The 17,584-nt window shown below is 43.8% G+C and overlaps 1 protein-coding gene across 1 annotated transcript in view; it reads right to left on the minus strand.

Moving 5' to 3' along the window:
• PLXNA1 (plexin A1) overlaps nt 1-17,584 on the minus strand; it is a 515,790-nt gene that overhangs the window by 161,949 nt on the left and 336,257 nt on the right. The window contains 5 exon segments of the mRNA XM_048489929.1: nt 2,433-2,526; nt 5,611-5,778; nt 6,760-6,896; nt 7,872-7,992; nt 10,221-10,372. Of these exon segments, the coding sequence (XP_048345886.1) occupies nt 2,433-2,526; nt 5,611-5,778; nt 6,760-6,896; nt 7,872-7,992; nt 10,221-10,372 (672 nt within the window).

Genomic DNA, 17,584 nt, shown 5'->3' on the forward strand with positions numbered 1-17,584 from the left:
CGGGGGGTGGGGGGTGGCGTGTTTCCAAATAGCAGAAAGACAGGGCAGAATGAAGAAGAAAAAGAAGAGTTTGGATTTATATCCCCCCTTTCTCTCCTGAAGGAGACTCAAAGGGGCTAACAATCTCCTTGCCCTTCCCCCCTCACAACAAACACCTTGTGAGGTAGGTGGGGCTGAGAGAGTTCAGAAGAACTTGTGACTAGCCCAAGGTCACCCAGCTGGCGTGTGTGGGAGTGCACAGGCTAATCTGAATTCCCCAGATAAGCCTCCACAGCTCAGGTTGAAGAGCGGGGAATCAAACCTGGTTCCTCCAGATTAGAATGCACCTGCTCTTAACCACTACGCCACTGCTGCTGTCTTAGGAAGGAAATTCAGGGCAGAAAGCATGGGGCCCTTTTTACAGCTCGTTTTAGTGCTTTGACCAAATCCCACTCAAAAGCATGCCATCTCACTCCTACGCCATATAACAGTGAATGAAAATGGAACCACTAGATTTCCCCCAAACATAGATATAACTATGTAATAAGTATACCATATGGACCTCTGCTGAGTAAAAACAGATTTATCCTTCAGCTTTGGAATTTATGTTCGTGCTACTTAAGCAACACCAATCAGTTAAAGGGGCAGATTTCCTCCAGTAAACTTGAATGCTGAAATTGTGCAGAAACACTCTTAATTCAACTGTGTGCTGTCAAGGCTGTTACATGCTGGCCAGGCTATTGTCATTGTGTCTTGCCCAGCATTTTCCCTTGCTATTTTCTGTTATTTCCTATTATTGTTACCACAAAAGGTGATATATCCCAGGAATGCTCATTTTCCACTTGCCATTGTGCTTTGGGGAGGGTACAGGGCTGTTTGTGTAATTGCATAATACACTTGCGAGACACAACAGCACAATTCTCCAGGAAATTTACAAAGCAAGAAACGGGCGGGGGTGGGGAGGTGGGGGAGAAGTGGTCTGGGATGTGGCAGACAACAAAGCTTGGGAAGCCTTTTTTTCCCCTCACGGAGCATTAACCATACAATCAAATACAAATGACCTTTGAATAAGGATCCTTTCCGAGCCAGAAAGGAACACCCCCCTCAACAATTCTGTAGCGCTGCTTTTTGTCGAATAGTTTTCATATGTTCAAAAGTGTTTGGAATGCAAAGATGGATCAGGGGGCATATTTCCAGATACAGCCTGAGCTTGAAGGATGAAACCCCAGCAACAAAAGCCAAAGTCTGCTTGTTTGTTCTCAGCAATCATGAGACTTGGGCTCAAGATCTGCAAAGTCACTGCAAGACGCCTTCCGATGGAGGGTACGTTTTGGAAAGGCGAGAGGCTGTTTCTTTGCATCCTTTTTTAACCCAGGGATCTTGAAGCAATTCAAAGTTATGGGGAGGTGGCACAGGGCGAAAAAGAAAGGATGGCATTTTCCGCTCTGGCTGCAGTCTGGTGGAACTCTCTATCAAACAAGATCTAGGTCCTGCAGGATCCCGCTCAGCTCACAAGGCCTGCAAGACTGAGATGTTCTGCTAGGAGGCCATGCTGGCAGAGGCTGATGGGAATTGTAGTCCATGAACATCTGGAGGGCCATAGGTTTGCCACTGCGGTGCTGGGTCCATGACTGAGGTCAGCGACGGATGGTTCCAACCAGGCAGGGATCCCAGCCCTTTCCCTTCCTTTCCCATTGTTCTTCTCTCCCCCTTTCCTTTTCCCCGTCCCCCTTTCCTTGAGTATGCCTATTATTGTTAGCGCCATCTGGAGCTTGATGTTAACTGAGGATTTTAAACATGTTTATAGGTATATGCTTCAAGACTGTATTTTATTCTAGTTATATTTTATTTAACTTGCTGTTAGGCGCCTTGAGTGTCTGAGTCAGGAAAGGGCGGGATAAAAATCAAATCAAATAAAAAATAGATGTCCAATAGTCAATGTCTTTAGTTGTGTTTGTGCTACTGGCCTCTACTCTGACTGGCATTCCAAGGCATTTTCCTGCTCTGGCAGAAACAGATACCACTGCTTGTAGAATGTAGACCTTTCTTAGAAGGTCATACTGATCGTTACATGACTGAGAATTCTATTGTACATGTGGTTTCTCTCTCCAAGTGAGACAGCAGTCACTATACCACAAAACATAGCCAAAACATGGGAAGTTGCTTGCCCTCCTCCATACTTCTCCAGCGTAGCTGGGTGGTCATTAGCTCCCCTCAGAGTGCTAAGGGAAGTCTATGATATACACTCTCACCCCATTATTTCTCTTGGTACATAGGTTTGGGAGGTTTTGGCAGTGTTCCACAAGCATGCAAATCCTGTTTGACTACCAACAGCAGTGAGACCGAGGATGTGGATGAGTGTATTATAAGGACAATAATGCCTTTATCACACTGCCTTCTATTCTGTTTGGAAAACTACTTCTCTTGAGTCAGAACGTCCAAAATGTACTTACATTTTCCCTCTCAGCGCTGCCATACTTGGCTCGGATCCTGGGTTCCTTGATTGTGGCCAGGTTGGTGCCTGTTACCGTCAGCAGTGTCCCACCACTACGGAGTAAACAGGAAAAGAGATTATTCAAAGGTTATTTGTACACAGGCCATTGCTGAGTAAACCAACCAAAGATCCATTCAACAGTCTCTCTTATCTTCAGACTTGGAACACAGCAACCATAAGGCTATAATTTTAAGACTGAACCAGTGAAAATTACAGTAGTAATTCCCATTCCTGATCTCATTTACTGTATATACTCGAGTATAAGCCGACCTGAATATAAGCCGAGGCATCTAATTTTACCACAAAAAACTGGGAAACTTATTGACTCGAGCATAAGCCTTTGAACTTGACTCAGTAGCAGCTAAAAACAGAAGATTTTGGAGCAAGATGAGATAGAGTTGCTTAACAGGGTTTGCATTAGGGATGAGCAGCTTTCCAGCACTCTAGGAACACAAATGAACCACTGTTTTCCTCCAAATGTAGAATAATTCTGGGATTCATAACCATGCCAGCCTAAACTTTGCTCCAAAGAAAGTCTTTGTCTTCAGCAACATCAGTATTTGGCAGTAACTACTGTATGAAGAATTGTATTCATCTAGAATGCAACGCACCAATAACCCTTAGGACAGAAATGCCTCCGTTTCTTTTAACACACACACACACACACACACACCCTAGTTGTAATGCTATTCAGACTGTCCTTACAGCTTGTTTTTACGGCTCTCTGGTGAGTTAGAAAAAAAGCAGCAACATGCTTACTGGATCCCCACAGCAGCCCCAGCTCCGGCTGCCATCTTGGAATTACCGTATATACACGAGTATAAGCCTTGGGGTGCTTTTTCAGCCTAAAAAATGTGCTGAAAAAGTCGGCTTATACTCGAGTATATATAGTAGTTTTATAGTGCACTATGAACTCCTTTGATATACTCTATACTAGACCCAGACTATTTGTGTGTGGGGTGTGTGTGTGTCGAAGAGACTTTCTAATGGCTTCCCCTGCTGAGTATGCCATAATGGCCTCTTTCCTCCCTCTTTCAGATCAGTGATGTAAAATCTTAAAGGAGCCAGAGAGAATTAGGATATAACTGCAGGGGCCTAGGAACTCCCCACTCATGCATACACTAAAGCCCCTTTAGTCAAAATTCCTGTCAGGAAAAGTAATAATAAACTGCCACCAATTCTGAGGTACAAAATATGGAACTTAAGAGGCTTTTAAAAGATAAAACAAAACTAGATTTTATTTTACAAGCTTTCTTCTCGGGTTGTTACAGAGAGGCACTTAAGCATTTCTGGTTTCTTTAGGTAGATATTTACTTAGATGTTACAGAGCAAATGCGGTTTCTCTTAAATGGCTGTTTTAGTTACTAGATATAGCTTCACTTAAATTTGGCTGTTTCAGTTTCCAGACAACTTCACACACGCATGGGTGTCTCTGTTTAGGGTAAACCTTTTCAACACAGTACTAAACATTCTCCTAAAACACCCACCCTTAACTCCAAAGGGAACTTCCACTGGTATGGAACAGATAAAGCTCTGGGGTTTCACTCAACCCACACTTAACTCTGCCAGTTAAGCTAAACACATCCTCATGGGCTCTCTGGCTCAGTATCTAGGTGTGGTCTCCTCATGAGACAATAGCCATGACCTCTGTGTAGTCTTCAGAGCATCCCCATGAAATAAACTTCTCTCTTCTTTTGCACCAACAGCAGGCTTCCTAGCCTCTGATTAAAACAAGGCTGTTTCCTCTCAGTCTTTGAGATCTCTTTGAGGACACCTCCCTCTGGCTCTCTCTGCCTTTAGACACAATCTCCACCTGACTGACACGATCTGTGTGTCACACAAACTGCTTCAAAATCTTTTCAATCTCTTAAACTCTCTTTCCCAATTTGTCTTTTTGGCAGGCTTTTATATGAGCCAACACCCACTCTCCGTGGCTCCTGGCTACTGTATCTCAGCTAGCCAATCAGGTTGTGCTCTGGTTAACTCTTTGGTGCTCCTGCTCTGACTGAGCTGCGGCTTTTACAATCATACTCCATTCAAAATCATACTCCATTTAAAATCATACTCCATTCAAAAATTCCAGGCTAAAACAATTTCACTCCTCCCAGTTTTTATTTTGGATCTTCACAAGGTGCCCAAAGGCTAGTGTAAAAGGCACATTTCCTGGGTCCTTAAAATCTTACAGGTCCTGAACTCCAGACCACCAAAGTGTGCATGTGCGTGTATGAGAGAGTTTTGCCATCACGTCACAGGCATGTTGTGGTAATTTTGCTGGGTTTTCAATGCAAGAGGCATACAGAGGTGGTTTACCATTGCCTGGTTCTGAGTAGCAACCCTGGTCTTTCTTGGTAGTCTTCCGATCCAAGTACTAGCCAGGGCTGACCCTGCTCAGTTTCTGAGATCTGACAAGATTGGGACAACCTGGATTTTATAGGTCAGGGAAGGTGCCCAAACATTCCTGCCCTTAATGCCAACCTTGGACACCTTCTGACTTTAGAGAAGTTCAAAACACAGAGAATATGAGGACCTGCAGTACCAAAGTATACAATAACAGCTACTTGTTGCTGTGGTTGTTATTTCATATTTATGTTGTGGAGAAAACCCCAAGTATTTCTTGCTTCAAGCGCTTTATAAAATCTAAAAGGCCCACACACTACTTGACAAAAAAGTTGCAATGTGTAGGATGGGGCCCACAAATGCATTAGTAAACTGTTATCAGTACTGTCAACCAAACAGAAATTGGCATTACCCACATCTGTTAGATTACCAGTAATAAGACACTAACCAACATTCAACTGTATTCCTTCTTGACAAAAGAAAGCAGATATACTTCAGTCCACCTCACTGTACTGCTTGCAACAGGTGTGGGGCAATGGTTTCCTCAGAGAAGTCTGTATAATAGATTCTCTTAGCAAAACAGAAACTAGGTTAAAATTGCTTGACAAAAAGGTCAAGGTGGTTCAACTGATTGTTGTTCTAATTGATTTTATAATATGTATTTTAAAAGCATATTTCAATGATTTCCACCCCCCTAGGGACTGCAAGATGGGTGGACAGGCAGCACAAAAATGTTATAAATAAACAATGAGAATGTCCTTTTAAAAAAAGTGTAAGAATTCCATTCCCTTCAGCTCTACCTGTTGATGCTCCACTCAGGATCTATCTTCTGAATGGTAGGGTCTTCAGTGTAGTAGTATGCCACTTCAGGACTCCTAAGTAGAGCTCGGTTTATATGGATGGAGATGGATGCTTCTCCTGGGACCTTGCCATGTGGCGTCTTACACCGGATCTCGCCAGCATTTCTCCTGTGGGTCACAGTCAGAGAAAGTAAACTTCTGTGTCACAGCTTAAACTCAAATATGCTGGATGTGCCTCTTAGGAAAAGATATCAACTTACAGCTTCTCAGCACAGCCCAACCCAGCACCAAACATTTGCTGCACATTTACAATGAGCAGAAAACACCAGTTATGTTCTCATTGAGCCCTTAGATTTAGTTCTGCTCTACTGAATCACCCAACACTGGGCAGAATTGCTGAAGAAACCTCCCCTTCACCTATGGTTTAAAATGCAGGATTCCTTGCAAAATGCAGTGAAAACTGGGGAATGTCTACTATAGCAATGCAACCTCTCACCGCATTAGCACAGCCCAGGGTGCATGCACGGGGAATGTGGGAAAAAATCCAAGTAGGATGGACCTGGGAAGCAAACAGCCTCACACCCTGGCCACGGAGCTGACTACCTCTTCTCTCAGAATTCCTGCCCTCCTATTAAGCAATGGCCCATCCCCCTCCATCCCACAAAAATGCTGGCAAAATGTTCAATTAGCACAAAAAGAGAAACAGAGCAATGGAAGCCGCTGAAGCCGCTATAGCTTCGGAGTGTTCCCCAACGTGAGGCTGCTGCAAACAGCAGCGATTAGAGCTGATAACCAGTAATTACTGTAAGAAAATATTTAAAGAGCAGCTCCATTATCATCCCTAATCTAAAAATTATCCACTTCATGGCTCAGGGATTTGTGCTTTTGAGAGGGAAAAGAAATCCACAGTCTTTGGAACTTTTTTTTTTTAAAAAAAAAATTGAGACCCTTGAAAAGAAACTCTACATCATGCAGTGGAGTGCCTGCTTGGCTCCTCCTGGGTGATACCTCATCTAAGATGGATATATGTACATAAAATACAATTACACACACCTTCATTCAAACAATCCAGCATACATCAGTGTATTTCTTTCCCCCTTCTCTGTAGCACACCACAACAATTTTCACTCAAATCCTCGGAAGCCTCACCATGAAAATGCACACGTTTGATCTCCGACGTTCACTGTGATGTCACTTCCTGCATTGAGATGCTTTCCCTTTATGCTAATCCAGGTGCCCCCAGAGAGAGGCCCCTGCGATGGTGCCACTTGTGAGAATGTGGGATTCTGTCACAGGAAAAAACAATATGTTCACAGTTCATTGGGTGTCATCAGTGTTAAGGAACAACAGAAAGAAATGTTGCAAGAAAAAAACTGGGGGAATTCTGTTCAGTTCAGTTATTTTGTGCCACAGTGTGTATCACAATGGGGCAATACATTCTTTGATTCTGCTGAGATCCACTTTAAAAAATAAGAAGGCAGGCTAGAAAGTCAAGCATTAGGAAATCAGGCCTTTATCTACTATATCCAAAAAATGAACATGTACAGAAAGACAACGAGAAATTACTTGATTTGAACACAACATAGAAACACAACACTCTTTTGCATGGATTGCTACAACAGATGTTCAGCAACAAATGTGGTTCTTTTCTTTGGAACTGGCATTCAAGATGCACTTTCCTTGGGTCTGGCAACAAATGGTAGATGAATCCAGTTAGTTAGCCAGCTTCAGTTATCACAACATGGGAAGTACTTTGAAATGTAACTGATTAGGTTGGTGGTGTTTTTCTTTGTTGAACTGGGAGTTGGCTTTGCCATCTCCCAGTTCAAAGTAGAAAAAAACCACTTCCCTAATCTGCAACATTTCAGAGTCTGTGGCTTTCCTTTGGATTTCTTCTAAACAATGTGTTGTACAGCCCACTCCGAAATAACTAAAAGCTGGGCAAAACATCAGCCACTAACAATATAAACCAGGAGCCTCAAAACTAAAATCACAAGAATCCACAGACTGAACAAAGGAGTCGGTCTCTACATTTGTAACCTTAATGGCTCAGTACCCTGGCCACTCTCTGATTGGCAGCCATGTTACAGGCTTACCATGAAAGTTAGGGCACAATTTAAGCATATATTTGTTTAAGACCATTCCCTTTGCCCACTAGTAGATGGAAAATGAATGGCTAGGGATGGAGGAAGAAAAAAAAAGGAAAATTCAGAGTAAAAAGAGAGGCTGCATAAGAATTACTGATACTTTACATCCCTTACCACAAAGGTGAAGCTTTTAGGGGCTATGGCCTTGTAGCTGGGTGAACAGTCCCTTACACAGACTTCCACAGGTGCATCTTGAATTTTGCTAGGGCTGGCATCTCCAATCTCACAGACAATCCTAGGTGAAGCACAAAAAGCATTCTTGTAATATACATGTAGTGCCTTAGCAGAGCTGCCCTGCAGAATGAAGGAAGCATTTCAAGGCCCCGTAGAGAAAACCTCTGCTTTTTTTTTTCAGCAGTTCAACAACTTCCTTCCAACCTGACACGACATTATGAGAGGCTGCTCTTTTTAAAAAAAAGCAACTTCAGGAAATGATTTCTCAACATATAACAATAGGCACCTGGAAACTTCAAAATACATTAAATATTAGACATGCCACAATGTCTGACCAAGCAAGAAAACCAAATTTCACTGTACACATATCTAGTCAATATCTTCATTCAGTCCTTATAGTGTCAATGTCTGCAAAGCCATCCTTTACAGTCTAACAAAACAAGTGAAATATAAAGAGAAACTTGTATTTCCCCCCTCCCCCATCACTGTATTTGCTCACTGATTGATAGGAATAATCTAAAACTGAAATGATGTGATCATGCCAATAAATTCTACCATAAAGTTTTTCATATCATTGTTATCTGCACCTACAAAAAAGAAATACATCCACTGTTGCCATATTGATTTCTCTTATGCAGTCCTCTCTCTTATGAGTCTTGAGCGACATGTTTATACATAATGGTAATCAAGTCTTAACTGGAAAAGTCTGGAAGCTTTTAGAGAGGGCAACAAAGAAGAATATATGGAGAGAAAGAACAGAGAGATAGGCAGAGCTAATAATTGCTAGTGCAGATCTCTCAACATATATTTAGGACTCTGATGGCTAAGATACATTTAACAGTGGTATTTTCTTTAAGCAAATGCCAATTCCACAAAGACCTTTCCCTTGCAAAAAACATGCAAAATCTTCTCATGTTAAAGTTCTATGTTACATATTCTGGGATTTCCCGCTGCTCAACTGTGCGTTGCCATTGGTTTACCACCAGTAAAATGTAAAGTCCGAAGAGTCCTTCCAACAAAAATGTCAAATCAGATCCAAATTCTAACTTTCTGGACACTTTGCAAGCCTCTGGGACCAAATAACCAGAAAGATTTATATGTCATTCCTTTCTAGTCATCTGTTCACTCAGTACTTTCTCCACAGAGCACAAGAAGACACTAGCATGGATGGCATCTCAATTTATCATCAAAAGCACCTGAGGCAGGTTAGAGTAAGAGACAAGCTTACTTTGAGAGGAGCAGCGGCTGGGAGGAGACTGGAGGTGGAGAAAAGGTCAGGGAAAGAGTCCCCTCCTGGGCCTGTCCCCAGGTCTCTTCCTAGCCACAGCGCTGCCTATCCAGAAGTTAAACTTAACGGGGAACCAGAAGCACTTTTTGGGTGTGTGGTGGGGAATGTGGGTGATGTTTCCCTCTCTGCCTCTGCTGCCAATGCTCCCTCTTCCCCTTTTCTCTCTCCCTCCCTTTCCTCTCCATTTTCCCCTTCTCTTTCTTTCCTTCCTTCCCCCAGCTTCTCTCTCACACACCTTTCTCTCCCTTACCCCCCTTTCTCTCTCCCCCGCTTTCTCATCCTTCCCCCTTTCTCTCCTTGCCCCCCCTCTTATCCCCCTTTCCTCTTTATGGGGGATACACTACTGAGTGGCAGTGTGTGTGAACAAGATCTTGGGGTACAGGAGGACAGTAAGTTAAATATGAGCATCCAGAATGATGCAGTAACAAAAAAGGCTAACTGGATCTTAGGGTGTATCAAAAGGGGCATAACATCCAGATCGCAAGAGGATGGGGGCGGGGGGGGGGGGCGCAGTTTGAGAGCCTGCCTCAGGTGTCATTTTCTGTAGACATGCTCCTGGAGACAATTTTACCCAGAGTTACCCAGTGAGTGTTATCAGAAAGCAGGGATTTGAACCCAGTCCGAGTCCAGCTCTCTTATCTGTTATGCCACCCTGTGTTTTTTCCCCCATTTCAAGACATGTTTTTATACAACTCAGTCAAGTTCTGCTGGTGGCAAAGTTTGAAACATCTTAGAATCAGGCAGCAAAAACAGAATTACAACTACCTTTCCTAAAGGCCAGCACACGCATTCTGACTGCCTTTAGAAAACATACCTATCTCTCTAATCCTAGATATATCTGCACCCAGCTGTTAACTGGGTCAAGGACTAGTGATGTCCCCTGGAAAACATAGCCTTTTTAGCATTAGGTTTCTCCGCAGTCTGGTAAGTTGGGCAACAAACATACTCAGTGCCATTTTTACAGATGTGATTTTGCCACCCCTCACTTGCAGGGTACTCACTGCTCAGCACTGATGTATTCGCTCTCAATGGGAATGCACATCACTTTCCCAACGCGCACTCCCAGGCGCACATCTTCAAACTTCAGGCCCAGGTTCTCCCCAATGATGGTTAAACGAGTACCCCCCTGCCGGGGGCCTGTTTCAGGAAACAGCTGGGGGAAAAAACAAAAAAACAAACTATTATTGGACTATGTTAAGGTTTTCAGTTTGTTTGCCTCCTAAGACACTATGACAGTGATAGGATTCAGATAATTTAACAACGGGTTCCAAAAGGACTCAGTGATGGAATTACAACCAGTTCTCTGAACTAGACAAAAAAAATTAGCTACAGGTTCTACCAAATAGGTGCGAGTAGGATGAATCCCACCACTGCACTATGACAAACAGCCCACCATTTATCTCCTTATTAAAACATTTAGGTCTCTTCGTTCTTAGGGCTCCGGGCTGCAATTCAAAACAAACACAGAATCAGATAAAATCTGGGAAGGCAGGAAACCTACTCATGCAGACACTAATCCTGCCTGCCATGATCCACTAATACATTATCTTCATTTCTATACACAATAATAAAGCAATATAAACCAAGTAAAGTAATTATTTACTACTTGACTGTGACTAAAATTTCCCACCATGTTAATCAGTTCAGTCCCAATGGAAGTTGGTTTTAGGTAGCCAGCTCAATGTTGACTCAGTCTTCCATTCTTCAGAGGTCGGTAAAATGAGTACCCAGTTTGCTAGGTATGAAGTGTGGGTGACTGGGGAACGCAATGGCAAACTACCCTGTAAATATAGTCTGCCTAGAAAACGTTGTGACATTGCCACATGTGTCAGTAATGACCCAGTACCTGTACAGCGGACTATCTTTACCTTTTTAAATACAGCCAGTTGTGATACTTTATATTTTTGGTCCATGTCAGTCTTCTGAGCAAGAACCTGTTCCTTAAAGAAGGCATTTTGGCTATTAATACCGACTTATACACTTTTGAAAAGGGGCTGGGAATTCTTCTTGTCTGAATAGAGCTAAAAAGAAATCTAGGTAGGCATTCTCACGTTAAAAACAGATCTGAAGAGAGTGAACTCCAGGCCACTTGGAACTATCTGTTCAGCATAACAGGACTGCTGAGTTGGCACTGTTAGAATTCAAGCAGGTGGCTCCAAGTTATCAGAGCAGTTCATTTCTGTAGCCATCCATCTTTTTTGTCACATAAAAACAATGCATAGATGCAGCATTTAGGACTCTCAGCAGCACAAAGGTGGACCTATTCTGCCTCCAGACTGACTGTTTATGTTTATTGTTATTGCATTTTGTACCGCTTTTCAACAACAACAAAAAACAGCAAAGACGTCAAAGTCTTGGCCAAGAACCTTCTTTTAGAATGAGACAGAGAGGTGACTCACACATGAACATGCCTCGAGCTCATACATCTCCTCTTATGTTTGCACATCCCCAATTTCTTCTCCAGCTTCCAGTTTTGCAAATAGTTTGTCTGTGCCTGCCTTCCCATTCTGTTGTGGAGGGTCAGTATAAATCCCATTCTGTCAATTGGCTATGGCTTGGCATGAAAAGACCAGGTGGAAGGAGCATAGGAGCCAGAGATTCATGAAGTAACAGAGCAGCTGTGTCCTACTGTCTTGAAATCCTGTGTCTGTTTAGCCTACTGAGAATGGCATAGGGTACTCACAGAGAGGCTGCTCTGCTCTTTGGTGCTACAAGTTAATTCAGCCATTCCTACAGCGCTCTCTCCACAAGGGGGATGCCAGCTAAATCCCCGCAGAGCAGGACACTCTCTTCCCTTCCCCAACCAGCTCTGGTATATCCCAGCACATGAAAGTTTCTGCCAGCACCAGCTGGGGAAGGAAGCCCCAGCAGAGCATGATGCGGCTCATTTGTCAGGATGATTCCCAATAATGCGGACAGGTGTGGCTTGACAAACGCGGAGTGATGACGGATGAGCATTGCGGCACAGGCCCAACACCGCCACTAACAAGGTAATTATCGGCAATTTTACACCACGTTTTTCTGGCCCTGGTGCTCACTGCACACCTGCAAGTGATAAAGAGGATTAATGGGCATCCAGTTGGGAAAGCTCTGTGATGGGTCACTGGCAACCCCAACCCCAGGCAAGGCAGGCCAAGGGGAAAAAAGCCTCAGCAGTGGCCACCAACCGTGAACTGGAATAACAGGGACGGACTAGGAAAATCAGCTGCAGATTGCTTACCCAGCTAGCAATACTATAAATGATGGTCCACCTGTCCCTGCTGGGTATAAAGACAACCTGTCCTGGCTTTTTCTAAACTAATGGGTGTTGCTAGGAAGGGGGGAACCATGAGAAAGAGTGCATCTCATTATTTATTTACATTTGCATCCTGCCAACTTCCAAATGCTCCAAGAAGATAACACATTTAAAATGGATTAGATGTACTTTTAAGAAATTACGAACAAAAACTTCCTGGCTTCTCAATTCTGTCCAAATGGAACAGACTTATTACTACCTTTGGAAATCCTCAGGCTCCGGCAAACATCCAGCAGAAAGGATTTCTATAACGACAAGGCAGCTGAGCTTCCCCGCTGCATGCTCTTGCACAGATTGCATTGTTAAGGAGGCACGCGTTGAGTTGATCTGTGTCGTCGTGGTAATTCAGAAAGTAGGAAAGAGATTCCCAAGGTATGCGGGGGCTCAATATGTTTAGAACTCTTACCTGGCATCTTAGTCTGTCTGCATAACTATAAGAGCCAGTACTAGGAGACTAGGAGGCACAAACTAGGAGACTAGGAGGCACAAACGCAACGGATCTGGGACAATTTTGTGCCCAAGACGGCAAATCCAAACAGGGCTCCATGTAGTTATAAAACTACATCAAGAAACTTATTGACCAGTTGCTGCCTTGTGATGGCACCCCCAAAATCTACAGGCCGTAACAGACTGCTCCCAATAAACAGTGGACTTGGGTGCAGCTGGCATTCTGAACCCAAGCTGCACCAGCTGCAGCCCCTGTCTATTTGTCAACCGTGTACAGCCCACTACAACAGTCCATTTGTGCTTGGTAGATTGGACCCAGACGGAATTGTCCAATGGCAGAATGGCACTTCCCTACCTCCCCACTCTCACTGCAGCTGACTGATCTCCACAAAATGCTGCTCTTGGGGGAGAGGGGACCCTGAGGAATGGCACATGAGGAGTCTGCAGCGGGAAGTGGGAAGCAGGAAGCAGTAGAAACAGCCAATTTAGTCTGGATCTAACCTTATGTCTCTTCTATTTCTTCAAACCCATCTTCCTCCTGCAGTCTTTTGAAGCCACCCCAAAAGGCAAACTTGGGCCACAGAATTAGTGGCAGGTCTGAACTGACAAAAGGTTTTTTTTTTTAAATCAGATCAGTTTTCCAGAATATTCTGCAGAATATACTCTAGATATAAGGAATAGGGGGAGTTGGTGGTAAGGAAAGAAACAAATCATTTGAGAGCTATTTCCTCCGGTCACTGAGGAGGGTTGAAAGGGAAAGGGTGCCCCTTTAAGGTTCCCAACCAAGGCAACCACATCTGACTTGAAAAACAACAGGATTATTTCTTTCTGTTCCCCCTCCCCCAACCCTGCTTTGCAAACACCACCGCGCCCCACTGCCGGCAAAAAGAGATTGTGCTGGAAAATCATCACTAGGCACAGAAGGGTCACAGATTGTGCAAAGCCAGTGAGGAATTGAGTAGCTGAAGCCCAAAAGTCCTGACTCCCACCTTTGCTCCCTGACTCGCAGGCCACTCCAAGTGTTAAGGTAGCTTATGAGCAAGCCTAGGGCAGCCGCCTGCCACATTTCACGATTTATACAACAGTCAAACCGATTTGAGCTTCTGGGGATTGTTGTTCGCTTAAACTCAATCCAATCATCTCCTGAAGTCTTGGATCAGAACTCATTAAGGCAGCCGCTGCAGCAAGCAACGCAAGCCATTCTTTCCTAAATTGGGCACCTCTGGAGTGTTTGGTGAGTGGCTGCTGTTTGTTTGGTATTGTTAAATTAGAGTTAAGGGCTGCTGTGGTATGTTAGATTTCCCCTCCACTGCAGCAAAACTGACAAGGGCCACATGTTTGGGGAGCAGCAACTCTGGGAAAAAGTTGACACTATTTGACACGCTGTGCAGGGAGGTCACTGCTAAACAAGGCACATGGGAGTGAGAACTGGCAAGGAAACCGTGCTCTTCTCCTCCCTGTGCATATAGGCTCCCATCCCTGTTACAGCCTTGGCAAAAAGCAACCTCCTTCTGCTAATTGGTTTCAGACTACAGTTCCTCAAAACTGCAGAAAGAAGTGGGCAAGGCATATTCCAGTGCCCAAACCTGGAATAATGGCATCCACTAGGCTGTCTCTGGGTGCACCAATAATTCACTTCAGGATGACCTTGCTGTAGCTGAATGAATAAAATCAAAATTCAAAAAGTATCTGTTAGTGTAGCCTGGGAAACAAGGTGATTACAGGTGACAAAGGGAACTGGAGCTCTGAAACACCCAGCTCTGCCTGATGCCAAGAAAGGGTTCTTGCCATCTTCCTGTGTTGCAGCAGCACTTCCTATTTCAGCTGAGACAAAAGCCTTTCACAGTCACGGAAATATTGGCACCAATAATGTGGCATCCTGGCAAGATATATTTGCTTTTTATCTTTCTCCCTGTAAAGACCCATCCAGACCTACCAGATTCTATTAGCACAGCTTTTCTTTAACTTTCTTCCTTGAATTGCTTTTTAAAGTTATTGCATGTATTTACTTCATTTATACCCCACCTTTCTTCCCAACAGGAGCACAAAGCAGCTTATATCATTTTCTTCCCCTTCATTTATCAGTTATCCTGTGAAGAGGTCTGGCTGACAGCATACGTCTCCCAAAGTCTCTGGAGGGAAGAATGGGGATTTGAACCTGGGTCTCCCAGATTCTAGGCTGACACTCCAACCACTACACTCACTGACTCACACAGGGTTTACTTGTATAAGATGCCCATCAGGACAAAGCACCATAAGTGATCATATTCCATGATCCATCACTGAATACTCCTGAGGCCCATGAGGCTTTCAGGGTATCAATCACAGAAGCAGCAGACTAGAACGACATAAACCTCAAGGCATACCCTGAATTGCTTGTGCAGGGCTTAGTGCTGCAAGTTCTTAATTTAGTTTTAATTATTTAGGGATGCAGAGAGCAGCACTAGAACCAAATGCTGGCACCTGCTCAAAAGTGACAGGTCAACCGTGCAGGTGTTATCAAGCCCATTTAGTAGCTTTGACATTGCATTGTAGTTGTAGGTTAACAAGCTCATCTTCCCTTCTTCGTAAGAACTTCTATTTCAAGTGGCAGAATGTCAGAGTTGCTTTGTAAGGAGCCAATACCTTTCAATCAGATCCATGTATAACAAACCTAGAGAACAATGGAAGAGCCTTTCTTCAACCCTTTGTTAAAAGGGGCAGTGTTTCACCTTACCTCTGAGTGCTCTCTTCGCTTTAGAAATTATATGTTTGCTAAGAAGAATAAGATCACCCTGGAAAGGGAGCATGGCCAATTATGCACAAGGTGTCAGGAGCAAGGTGTCAGCAGGGTGAATGTCGCAGCAAGATTTCTTGTACAGACATATTTCCTTCATCCCTGCTTTCACTTTCTATTCTTTCTGCGGCACGACTTTTTGTTTTCTTCGCTGCCAGAGCAGGCAGATTTGCCAGTGAGCACAGCTTTGCCTTGGACATGTTTCTCTGCTCACAGCCAGCCTACCTAGCTCCACCCTTCCTATTCCCTCGCATTGACACCCATGCTTTCCCCCTCGCCCCCCCATTCACATTGCCAGCTCCTTCCTGCTTCTCTACATAATTATATTGATATATCTTCTTCAGCAGTGTGTGGTCCAGGGAACTGCTTTGCCTCTTTCTTTTCTTTTCTTTTTGGAGGGGGGTTACTCTTGGAAAGTTATATGGATATAACTGCAATTTTAAGGGTTTTAACAAAGCCCTTCATCTTGCAGCTGCCAGTGTGTTGAGATCTGTGCCTTTAAGAGGGAGGTGATGGGTGGAGTTAAGAGAACCAAGAAAAGCAGAAACCTGAGCAAGAGATGCAGGGCAGGAACTGGGCTGCCTCCTCATGTGTAAACAGAAACATAAGGAGAACACACTATAACCCCACTGTGCAGCTAGGAGCCCTAAAGTAAGTGTTCCATGTACAACGAGCCCATGTTTCTCACAAACGCCACAAAATTACTGCTCCCCTTCTGTCCTCCATCTACTTTTCTATCACATAAGCAGCAGAGGTCTCTTTATCAACATATAGAGTTACTGTGAGGTGTCATCTCTATCCATTAGCTGTTATATGAACCAAGCAGTGTTCATGGTTATCAAAGCCATTGGCATGCTGTCTCCCTCTGACACCTCATACACTGAATATTCATTATTTGTTGTCTCAAAAATGAATGGTTTTAGCTTCTTGCATTTTAGGGGAGGTGGGTGGTCATTAAATAGAAGCTGGAAGCACTAGCATGAGTTAGGGCCATCTTAACTGTGGTGGGAGTTGCCCTGTTTGCTATTCACATCTATTCCATTCACTTGGAAGGCAAGGTAATTTTGTTTTTGCAACAAAAGGCTCATGGGATGAGGGATTCTGAACCCTCCCCTGTCTTATTTTCTATTGTTTTAGGCACTTTCTCCCCAAGACCAACTTTGGGGGAAAAGGCAGACTTGGAAGAAGTGCCCAGGACCCTTTGGGATAAACTTTAATTTCCTGCTGGGAGTAGAGCCAGAGGGAGCAGTCTCCTGATGCATCTGCACTTTCTGACCCACCAGTAGCAATGGGGCTAAACGAATGTGAGAGACTTATGCTCGGCTCCCTCCAGCACAGATACCAATTGAGAGGAAGGAAAGTCAGACACAGTGGAGGGGCCCACGTGGACTATAAATAACATAAAAATTACAAACAACAAATTGGCTCAATCTACATGAGAAGGAGTTTGGACTGGATAACAGGAACATCTCTTCTAACTAAAAGAATAATTCAGACAATGGAACAAATTGCCCAAAGGGCCTGTAGTATGTCTGTCCTTGAAGGAATTTTGGTGGAACATGGAACATTAGGCCAAAGGAAAATCTACAACAGCAGGACCCGATAATAGAGGGCCTTCACAGTTCTTTCCAACTCTGAGTTACTATTATCCTAAATATGGGGTTTGTCCATTTTATTGAGAACTAGTATGGTGCAAGAGACTGAGCTGTGACTCAAGATAGCCCTGGTTTATGTCGCTTAAATTCCTCAGATAGCCTTATCGTTTCAGCTTCAGTCCCCCGTGCCTTAATCTATAAAATGAGGGCCATTAAACTATGCCAAAGATGACTAAAACTGCAAAATGGTTT

This window comes from Sphaerodactylus townsendi, linkage group LG03 (assembly GCF_021028975.2).
Source record: "Sphaerodactylus townsendi isolate TG3544 linkage group LG03, MPM_Stown_v2.3, whole genome shotgun sequence".
In the NCBI taxonomy this organism is placed as follows: Eukaryota; Metazoa; Chordata; class Lepidosauria; order Squamata; family Sphaerodactylidae; genus Sphaerodactylus; species Sphaerodactylus townsendi.